The 12,294-nt window shown below is 35.8% G+C and overlaps 1 protein-coding gene across 1 annotated transcript in view; it reads left to right on the top strand.

Annotated features, from left to right (window-relative positions):
- LOC138697078 (uncharacterized) overlaps nucleotides 1-8,470 on the top strand; it is a 32,051-nt gene extending 23,581 nt beyond the window's left edge. Inside the window, exons 8-9 of the mRNA XM_069822675.1 lie at nucleotides 2,445-2,472; nucleotides 8,192-8,470. Of these exons, the coding sequence (XP_069678776.1) occupies nucleotides 2,445-2,472; nucleotides 8,192-8,268 (105 nt within the window). The 3' untranslated portion in view covers nucleotides 8,269-8,470. The remainder of the gene's footprint in view (nucleotides 1-2,444; nucleotides 2,473-8,191) is intronic.
- Nucleotides 8,471-12,294: the final 3,824 nt, after the last annotated feature.

Below are 12,294 nucleotides of genomic sequence, written 5' to 3' on the forward strand. Positions count from 1 at the left end.
TCATAGACATTTCGCAGTACGCGCTACGAGCGTACTAAGCTAGCCCCGACTATCCACTGGTTACTAGTACAGAATTCAAATCATATCCTATCGCTAACACTGGTTTATGAATACGAAAAACGCTGATCATTCACCGGAAGCACGCGCTAAAAATGGCTATGAATACGGCCCATTAATATTGACATTATGACCAATAATTACCTAGTACACTTAAAACTCATTTTCCTCAAATTCATGAGTATGGCACTTAGAGCCTTTTTTATTTCAAGTCTTCAATTAGACGGCATTACTAATGTGACAACGCCTAGAAATAACATCAGTTGAATCGTCCAAGCGCACTAGGACTAGAGATGTGCCCGGGCCTGAAGCTGAGTACCTCTGAAGCAGTAAGCCCACTAAGTCTGCCAGCGGCCCATAAGGTCCCTTCACTCATAGTTCGAACTCGAGGCAGTGAACTCCGAGCCCTTCTCGAAGGACGGCTAGCCTTCCCCTTTCTGTCCCTCTTTCTTCAATGGATCTATTATCATGTCAAAAGATTCAAGTGTATAATATTATTCATTATTTTTCCAAATAATGCATGGGATCACAATAAATTCTCTAAGTCTCTCCATAAATTCAGACTTGAACTAAATCCAGAAAAATTACAGTCAATCATTGTGGGCCATTCACGTTTGTTAAGCACTATCACCATACCAAATTTGTCCCCGATTAAAATACACGGCACCGAAATTCCGTTCAGTGAATCAGTAAAGAATCTAGGTATTTATATGTTAAAAGTTTAAATTGGAACATTCAAGTTGCAGAAACCTGCAAAAAAGTATTCCCATTAATCCACTCGTTTAGACGACTGAAGAATTTTCTACTCTTTTCCATGAAAAAAATGTTAGTGCAAACACTCGTGATGCCCCACTTCGATTACTGTGATATTATGCTTACTGACCTAAGCGTTACTTCGGCGCAGAGACTACAACGTGTTCATAATATGTGCGTCCGTTTCGTCTGCAATATTCGCCGGGCTGATCACGTAACACCATCCCTCGAAATGTTGTCCTGGCTCCGTCTACAAGATCGTAGGAAAATCCACTGTCTTTCCCTTCTCTTTCACATATTGCATTTCTCCACTCCTGTCTATCTTGCGTCTCGTTTTCAAAATTTATCCACCCATCATAACCTAGACACACGATCACAACACTCCTCAATATTATCCATTCCCTCTCACCGAACATCCTCATATTCATCTTCTTTCACTGTGGCTGTTCCTTGGCTTTGGAATTCCCTACCGAGTAATGTCAGGGACTGTCAGACATCAAACCAATTTAAGAATAGGCTAACGAAATATTTTTCTAACAATTCTTGTTAACAATAATAGCTGTTTCAGGTTTCTCAATGTTTAATGGTTATATATATATCACAGATAAATATCTAAATTATCTCATTATTATTATTATTATTACTATTATTATTATTATTATTATTATTATTATTATAACTATTTCTTACCAATGTTTATTATTGTCACACTAACATTACTTATCCAACTTTCATTATTTACTTTCATGTTGTTTTATGGTCTAGATATTAATGTAATAACTATGTAAGCAATTGTATTCAATTAGAATTAGAGTCTGGCTGGGCGGAAGAGAAGGCCTACTGGCCTTAGCTCTGCCAGATTAAATAAATAAATAATTAAATTATTATTATAATATAATAAATGACTACAGTACTAATTATCAAGATGACTCACACGAAGTCAAAACTAGTAAACTAAGGTAATTTACCGCTTAGTTTTCATTTTAAAACTTGAAATGTTAAATGTTATATTTTATTTAACGACGCTCGCAACTGCAGAGGTTATATCAGCGTCGCCGGATGTGCCGGAATTTTGTCCCGCAGCAGTTCTTTTACATGCCAGAAAATCTACTGACATGAGCCTGTCGCATTTAAGCACATTTAAATACCATCGACCTGGCCCGGGATCGAACCCGCAACCTTGGGCATAGAAGGCCAGCGCTATACCAGGTCGACTTAACACTTGAATGGTGTAATTATAACTAAAATCTTATGTGATGCAAAGTGATAAATGGGTGTTATCAAGAGGCTAATCATTATTTCTGTACATAAGTATAAAATGCAATACATATAAATGCATAGAATTATTTACGTAGTACTTTTCAGAAATAATAGAGTACCATCACAGTCTACTATATACAGTCACGAAACTTGAGTTCTGAGGGTGCTAGAAACAATAGACTGTGCCGGTACTATTTTGCATTGCCTGTAATGAGGCGATATTAGCGATCCTAGTGGTGAACAACTATCTAATCTTTGCATATATATTAAGTAATGAGCTTCGTGACTGTATTACTAGACTGTGGTACCATGGTATGCATTCATGTTGAAATAAAGCAGGCAAATCTCATGCACTTTTCTCTCTTTTTTTTCAGAATTGTCCTGACAAGTATCTGAACAAATGTGAGTAAGATAAAATAAGAAACAAGATAGCATTTGTAGGTTTCGTTTCATTACAAAGAATCAAAGTAAAGGACACACACCGAACTAGTAGGCAGGAGGGAAGACATTTTAATGAAAGGGTAGTGTTCAAAGCGTCATTCTGTTTTTTCTGTAATGTAATCTCCGATTTTAACATGAAATGGGAGTGAAATATTAATTCACGTAAGCTCAGCTACATTTCTCTTTACAACAGTAGATTCAATGTTCTTAAAATCCAATTGAATCACTAAATTCGAAAAGGGAATAAGTCACTTTCAGTTACTTCTGAGAAAAACACAAATAACTTCTGCACACAACGAAATATAAACAAATTGCATCGAAAATATTTCTATGAACCAATCATGACCACACAAGATATTTATGTAAAAAAAATCCTATATTTCTCAATTTAACCTGCCCTATAGAAACAATTTTTGTGTGTGACTTGTTCCCCTTTCATATCTAACGAAATGTATTGTAAAATATATTAAATTATCTCCATTATTCAAATCAAACGCTTTGTTGTATACCGATTTATGAACAATAGTGGAGTGTAGCACATAGAAACATTGAAAGCTTTCGGTTATTACATAAACCAAAAAAATTTTGTGTGGAGACTTTGTTCCCCTTTCATATCTAACGAAATATATTGTACAAATATTAAACAAAATGTATAGTTTTCTCCATTATTCAAATCAAAAGCTTTATTGTATACCAATTTATGAACAATAGCAGAATGTAGCACAAAGAAACACTGAAAGCTTTCGGTTATTACATAAACCAAAAATTTTTTCTATAGGGACTTGTTCCCCTTTCATATCTAACGAAATATATTATACAAATTTTAAACAAAATGTGTCGGACCAATGTGTTGCATAGGCCTTTTCTACAGGCAGATTGGGAATAACATTTTTCCTTGACAAGAGCTCAAATGTGTGAGAGATCAAACCATCAATGTTCTCATATGCCACAATTCTGCCAGGATATGAGCTCCCATACACACACATGAAATAATGTAAAATATTAAAATTTATCATTTTATGGGTGGGAATGCTTCGTACAATGGACTCTACTAAAATATATTCTTCTTAAAGTATCATGGCCACCAAACTTTGTAGTTGGTAGTGAAGTTCGAATCCAAGTAAGTGACTAAATTTCCCAGAGAACTAGATTCAGGTATGAGCTTAGTGTAATCTATTGGTACGTACACTCTGTCTTCCCTTCGCAGCTTGAGCTTTATGACACCGAAATCCCTATCGCAGGGTAAGAAAGAGTGCCCACGTACTGGATAATACTGAACTATTTTACAGAACCTTCCAGTGGCAGCTAATGTTAGTAAGAAACGAGCTACTGTGTGATTGCGATTTTGTTCTGGAGCACTGTCTGTAAATACTGTACATATAGATATTTCACATTAATAGGAATATTGCTTTGAATGTAGTCATTCAAGAGAGTGCAAACCTCATTGGGTCCTTTTCTTCCAAGACTCTCATGATACGTGTAGAATTGGGATTTTCCTGCTTTAAGATTTTTTATAAACAAAACACCAGAATTGTCTAAAGTAAAATATCTCTTGGACCGACCGGAATATGAGGCAACACCTTCCTTCGTTTTGCAGGACTTGAAGAAGTACTACTTTCATCGTTTAACGCCATTTTACTCATGATACATATTTTTCCTCTAGATGGCAGGAACAACAAACTTGAATTCCTTATGAGAAGGGAACAAGTCGTGGACTAAGCTCCTTTTCAAAGTAAACATGAAAACTAAAGTATTGAAATCTAGACTAAGGAGATGCGGGACCTGTTCCCTTTTCATGCAGAATGAAAGAGCATGCCTAAATTAGTATGGCTACAGTCTCAACTCATTTTTCCCAAAACTGTGTCTTATTCTCTTTTCGTATTCAGTGATTCAATTGATTTCTTTTTCTCATGCAATGACAGTACAAGATTTCTATTCACAATAACGGAACAGACCAGATTTCAATTTATCAACAACTGTGATTTCCTACTACATAATTATTATAGTGGTTTATTTTATGACGTTTTATCAACTTATGAGGTTATCTGTGTCTGAATGATGTGAGGGTGATAGTACCGGCCAAATTACTCCAGGGTTCGGCGCCGGAAGTTACCTAACATTTGCTATTAATGGGTAACTTGTCCCAACCAGGATTTGAACCAGGGCCCGTCCGTTTCAAGGTCAGGCAAGCTAACCGTTACTCCAAAGGAGTGGATAATTATAGTAGTATATAGGTTTCATTAAAATATGATTGCTGGTAAGTAGACATACCAAAGAATTTTTCAAAGAAATTCAACATTTCTACATAAAGGATGAATTTAAATTCAACCGACAACTATGTTGACTGAAAAAACACATCATTTGAAGCATTTTAATGTGGTACAACTTACAGGGAACACTACGTTCCTCAGCAAAAGTCGGCGAAAGTGTCCGATAGTAAAATTACTTCCTTTACGACTTGTGCACTCAAAAGATCATTGAGATTACTTCAAATCCAGTTACTGATCTTTTATATATAGGCTACTACAGTATAAGTTTGAAAATTAGTGTGCGTTAATTGAGTATTTTAAAGCAACATGATGCTTTAAAATTCAGTTGTCTCAAAGCCTTCAATTTTGAGTTGTTTCCCTTTTGAATTCTCGAGTCGATATTAGTTGTATCGTTATGGCCATGGTAAAGCCTCCCCCCAAAATAGGATTGGTATATTCTAATTAATTTGTTTGTAGTAACGTAACTTTTGCATGTCGATTTGCAGCCATGTTCAAGCTGCCCACTTGTCAAATGTCGTCACAGGAGTGTACGCTGAATTTTGATGAAACAGGAATTACAGGAATTTCTTGCTGGTATCCCTTACACCAGTCTTGCGATGGTGATTAATAATTGCGAGCGAGAGCTCATTTATGCCCGCTGCGCGCGCGGAGCTCTTTTACCTGTAAACATTGCTAAAGGATGTACAGATCTTAGAACACAGCGCATCATGACGGAACGGAAGCGCTTGAAGCTTTCAAGGAAGAGTGGAAGATACAATATTTATGCTTCGAACATGGTGATGAACTCCAGTGTTTGTTGTGTAAAAAAAATATCATTTGCAAAAAAAGCAACATAAAAATATATAGGCATTATAAAGGAGAAGAGAGAAATAAATTGATTTCGGAATTGACATCGAAGGTAAATTAATTTACATTTGGATCAGTAGATTGTATCTAGATTCCTTTTATTTCTTTATTTTAAATGTATTGTTGATGTTTTATTTGTTGCTTGTCTCTGGATATTTACTTTTATTATACTACGTGTTTCTTTAATTTATAAATAATATTTTATCTTTGATTGCACTTTAACTTATACTATTACTAAACTCAAAATGCTAATTCACTTTTATTCCAATAACTATTTTCAGGATTTTGAGCAAATATGAACTAAACATTTTGAAAACTTTGATGCAAGGATCTTTTTTAGTAACGTCAATATAAAATATACTTAAAAATATAATTTCAAAATTATTAGACCTAATTGGACAAAATTTTGTACAGAAGATATTATTATAGATCTGTTTATATAGTTTAAATTTCACAAATTTTGGCCGAAATTGTCGAAGTTTTGAAAGTCATTCATATCCCCTTAAATCATTCATCCCAAAAAAAATGATGGCTCTCAATATCTTAACCCTTTGTTGCCGGACATAAGAAAAAATTAAAGTAAATCTGTTTTCTTTAGTGAATGTTGTTAGGATATGAATTCAAAATATACAGTAACTTTTTCAGAAATTTTTTATTTATTTATTTATTTTTATTTTTCATTTTAAAAAAGGTCGTATTTCTATGTACAGTACTGTCAGTATACTTGATGGATTTTATTTATCAGGTTGCACGTAATTTCTGGCGGTTTATTATTCTTCCAGGTCTTCCAGTATGCAAAATAAATCGCGGTACTTCTAAGTACCGTCAGGCAACTAAGGGTTAATTTAATCAATTTCTTTTTTCGTGTTACGTGCATCTCACAAATCACTCTAACAAAACTCATTACATAATCACGACAGGAGAGTAAGGACTACATTTTCGCAATCACACAATCAATATACTGTATTTCAATCAATATTGTCATTATTATTTTTTCAACTAATACTCAAAACTACTTAGAGATCACACACGTAGAGCAGGTAGACCCTATTAGTTTCTCCTAACCAATGAAGTGAAGTATTTACATAATAAATAATCGCTTTTAACAATAAAATGGTTTACATACAATTAACTTTTCCTATTTCTATTTTTGTTCCTAAAAAAACCCTTCCCTTTGCGATTTGTTTATACAGGGACATCATTTTATTTTTACTAACATATCTGATATTAACCTGGCTATACCTTTGAATCATCGGTTGCTAACCCCTTCCACGACTGGAGTCCGATGGCGTAATATACAAACAAATCACTTTACTAGGTATAGGAGGGAAGAAAATTAATTCATCCATTTACGTAAACTATGAAATATCACGCTTTTGAGTTTGATAATTTTCATTAGGTTTTCGTTTAATCAGAATACAGTACAGTATTAAAAACGAGTGTTTTTACTCACGAACTGAGCTGTCCATGTGGACGTATTCATTATGCAGTGTATATTATACTGTCTACAGCACATTAGCGTACAATATAGAGAATGAAGTTAAATTGAAAAATAATCATAATATGGATATTTAAACACATTTTTGAAAATGGTGGCGGTTCATTTCGATACAGGCTTCAGTTCTAATGTATGAAATTCCAATTACCAGTTTCGTCCTTCGTACTAGTAACTCATGTTGAAATAATTCTGTATCTACTCTATAAAAGAGTACCTTACGTACTGTAAATTCAATCTTCACTTCCGCCCGACCCGCACAGATAAAATTACTCAGACATGCTATCTACTGTCCGTCCAAGTGGTTATGTCGTAGGGTCGTAGAAAGGAGGGAAATCACGTGACAGTTAATTACTTAACGAGGCCCTTTTATTTGAGTTATTTTAAACAGTTGTATGGGTATAATATTACGTAGATGTCCAATTCCTAACAGAAATTAATGTTCTCAGAAAAGAGCTAAGACAGCCCAGCCACTAGCCTTTACAGAGAGGCAAATAGAAGCTGGTGGGGAAAACCGGAATGCGACGTAGGTAAATGGACGACAGTACCTGTGCGAAAATGATGCAATATTGAAAGCTCTTTCGTCATTGGAAAACGTGAACATATTTTTGGAACGTACTGTGACGGTGAAGCTACTATGACTGTATATGCGGTCTTGGATTTGTGTGGAAGACATTAGTAGAAGGGGTAGGAGGGAAGTACATTAAAAAACTCAGGTACAATAAAAATTGAAGTAAAAATAAAATGATGTCCCTGTATATGTACATGCATATTAAATAACTGAGTAATTAGCCCTATTACAGAGCCAGAAATTTAGTAACGCAAGTTATTGTAATAATTGCTGCCTTTATTCGCTGCATGTGCATGTACATCCCTGTTGTCTACGTTACAGTGGATGCGCTATGCGCTCGTGATCAAGGTCGAGCTCTTCTACCGTGATTGGGAGCTAATATCGTCTCATCCCTGCCCTACACTGTCGAATTGTCACAGTATCTTCATTTTAGTGTTGATTGTGATTAAACGTCAACTTGAAGTTGAAAAATAACTTCTCCCTGTTTCTATTTTTCAGCTAAGGGATGTATGGAATTGAAGAAATACATTCAGCAGACAACGAAAAAGCAACAACAGGAAAGTAATCGGCACTGATTCTGTCTACCTGGTTCCTTGGGCTGATATGGTACTGAAAAATAATTGCATGTGTGAAGGTACATAGCCTTAGTCACATCAGAATTTTATGTCTATTTTATTCCGAAATCACTGTCTGTCATTGATGTCAATGTAAACTTGAACACATTAACTGTAATATATGTAAGGCAATAAATTTGAATCCAGAATAAAACTTGAATCGTTATTCTAAGATAAATTACATTTTGAAGTGATCCAATTAGTAAAATTACAATAGAAACGTAAAAGACAGTGTCATGAATTATAAATAGAGTTTTGTTCTTATGATTGTTGTTATCAAACTTCTAATTTTGGTTGCAAAACAAAACTATTGAATCCATTCTCAAAGTACTTTTCTTCCTAATTTTATTCTCCGTTAGTCTTGTTATACGACATGTTCTCAATAAAAGATATGTACTGTGCATAAAATCTTATCAATATAACCGTGTTAAGTTTTATATCTCGTGATTCGTCTTATTTCTTGATACCCAAGCTAATGGTGGATATTTCTGTATTTTATAGCAAACTCTTGTAAGTAACTGGAGCATTCCCTCTGTAATTGATTAATATTGCTATTTTGAAGATTCCTGAGAACGATGTTAAAACGTGACCACGCAAGTCAAAAACGCGACGGACGTTGTAACGCACGTTGAATTCAACGTACGTTAGCCGTGTGTCTTGATTCATATGTCTAAACTGTTTCCAACTAAAGATTGAAGTAGACGTAAACAAAACCGAAATGTATTACTCCGAAATCGCAAGCTAGCTACTAAAGCAGCCACCAAGGCGCATTATTTTCAGCAAGTGAGCACACAGGGCAGCCACCGTCTGATATATTGCAGACATTTCAACACATTCATTGAACTAACCCGTAAAATGCTCACAGAGGGTTAATATTTATTATTTCTCTACTGGGAATAGTGGATTTTAATTTTCTGTAGATTCGTGATTAAATGTTATTCTTTGAAGAGTGGAGAATTTCTTTAATTCTACAGAAATTTATTTGAGGTTGACAACACTGAATCTTGCACTGTGTTATACCAGCTGTGCTGATGTGCTCTGTGAAGCTGCAAGTCACCTTGGGAGGGATTTAATGCCTATTACGCATGCGTGTTGCCATAATACACGTTACAATGATTTAACACGCAATGTCTGAAACCACTACTTATTATAAACATGTTGTTTAAATCGTAAGAAAGTGTTCTTATAAGCATGTTTAATTCACTCGTATTCCATGTATATTATACATTTTATTATTTTAGAAGGAACTATTTTTAATATGAGGAAGAAGATGAAAAGCATGAGCTTGGAGACGTTGTGCGTCCAATAGCCAATCAGGAACCGTTAAGCCACGTGCATTTATTTACATTTATTTCAATCTTTAGCTGGAAAGAGAGTAGTTCACCTGTAACGCAAGTTACGACGTGCGCTAAAATGTCCATTAAACCAATACTCCTTGTCCCAGCAAGCATCTGCGCAAATTCAAGCCGGCGTGGTGGACAATAAAACATAAACGAACACTAGGTTCTTTGTCAATAAAGCTAACGGCAATATATTTCTAAATATTGGTTGCGCTAGCTCTCAGTAAATTTAATGCCTGGATGACCCAAGCGACAGAAGCGTGGTGTATCACTTGGTCCGACAGGTTTCCGCCTCGGACATTAGTGTTGTGTACTTACAAGTTTAAAGAAAAGTAAAACCAATAAGGGGAAATAAAGAAAAGGTTAAAAAAATTGCCTGTGGTCGGTAAAACTAAAGAAATAAGTAGTTTCTCAATGAAGTAAGAATGTAGAGAGAAAGAGAGAAAACAAATTTCTCCTGCTAGCGACGTCACAGACAAACGTCATGCCCATATGTTGGCGACATTGTGTGTTTGGTTCCATTTGTTTATCGTCGTAACGGCTCGGTTGGAACTGCAGTAACTTTTCCTCCTGTTCAGCGACACTGTGTAGTTAACACTTCAGCTGTTTTCATAGAAGGCCAACCAATGTTGCCATATTTAGCGATAAGTCGCTAAATCTAGCGAATTTTGAATCAATCTCGGCGACAAATTTTGTAAAATACGATTAACGACTTTTCTGCTCATTTTTATAGTCTTCTACTTTTTTCCTTTCTTTTAAGTTAAAACATTCAACTGAAATCGTGTAGGCCTACTTAGTTTTAGAAGAGGCATGGGTGCATGACTGAGTCGTCTAATGATTCATACGTGAAAGCCCTGATCTCATGTATTTGTGATCAGTGATCAGGGGTGAAAGTTGCTCACGGGTTAGGTCTCTCTCAATGCTACTGTTGCAGCACCCATAAACGGTGGCAACTTTGATTGACACGTGACGTGTCGCGAGCTCCAGCTAATTCTTGGTTCTTCCCCGCAACGCGGAGATTTTCCACTGCAAACCGACCAGAGGCAGTTGAGTTTTGGGATTTTTTGCCGACAGTTTGTGTGAAGTAAATGAGACTGAAGTTTTTGCTGATTTTAATATATAAGATTTAAAACGTGTTAAATTTCATAAAAAACAAACGCTTGAGTGAAAATTTCCGCACTTACAATTCGCCAGAAAGTATAGTGTCAATGATTGGATCAAGTACAGTGTATTCACAATCAGCTGTTCCACCTCAACATCACAGCCGTCAACAACACAACCAGACTCCGCAGAAGAGGGTGACACGAGGAAATTATATTTTTCTCCGCATATGTATGTTTCTCTTATTTTTATTCATTTATATTTATCCACAAACGATTACGGAAAAAGCGGAAATTCTAGTTGAAGCAAGTAAAGCGATAGGGTTGGAAGTAAATCTCGAAAAGACTAAGTATATGATTATGTCTCGTGACCAGAATATTGTACGAAATGGAACTATAAAAATTGTAGATTTATCGTTCGAAGAGATGGAAAAATTCAAATATTTTGGAGCAACAGTAACAAATATAAATGACACTCGGGAGGAAATTAAACGCTGAATAAATATGGCAAATGCCTGTTATTATTCGGTTGAGAAGCTTTTGTCATTTAGTCTTCTGTCAAAAAATCTGAAAGTTAGAATTTATAAAACAGTTATATTACCGGTTGTTCTGTATGGTTGTGAAACTTGGAGTCTCACTTTCAGAGAGGAATAAAGATTAAGGGTGTTTGAGAATAAGGCTCTTAGCAAAATATTTGGGGCTAAGTAGGATGAAGTTACAGGAGAATGGAGAAAGTTACACAACGCAGAGCTGCACGAATTGTATACTTCACCTGACATAATTAGGAACATAAAATGCAGACGTTTGAGATGGGCAGGACATGTAGCACGTATGGGCGAATCCAGAAATGCTTATAGAGTGTCAGTTGGGAGATAGGAGGAAAAAAGACCTTTAGGGAGGCCAAGACGTAGATGGGAAGATAATATTAAAATGGATTTGAGGGAGGTAGGATATGATGGTAGAGACTGGATTAATCTTGCTCAGGATAGGGACCAATGGCGGGCTTATGTGAGGGCGGCAATGAACCTCCGGTTTCCTTAAAAGCCAGTAAGTATGTAAGTAAGTATATTTATTGTTAATTTTTAGCGACAATTCTGGGGATATTTTACAAAACTTTGGAGAGATTTAGCTACTTTTTGTTGAAAAGTTAGCGAGATTGTAGAGCGATATGTTGGCAACAGTGAGGCCAACATACCTTATCGATGAAGCAGCGTAACTCTCCAGATGACAACATAATAGTACGTGTAGAAATACTCAACATCGAGCTGTTGCCGCTGGTAGCCCAAAGTTTTGGGCGCAGGCTTAATGTCTCTCATTTTTCTCGGGGATTTTTCGTTTCCGTCAACAAACTCTCTTCATTTCACTCGAATGTTTTCGTAATTTAATTTCAGTTGAATTTTAGTATAGCGAGGGACGAAAGTTCCTCTACACACCACCTATTTTTCATGTAAAACAAATCCGTGCACGAAAAATTTGTCGGTAACATATGACGGACGGATGTCGAGATGGGATCATGACGGGAGACATCTGGTGTACACCAAGGGCAA

Source organism: Periplaneta americana, chromosome 3 (genome assembly GCF_040183065.1).
Source record: "Periplaneta americana isolate PAMFEO1 chromosome 3, P.americana_PAMFEO1_priV1, whole genome shotgun sequence".
NCBI classification, from domain to species: Eukaryota; Metazoa; Arthropoda; class Insecta; order Blattodea; family Blattidae; genus Periplaneta; species Periplaneta americana.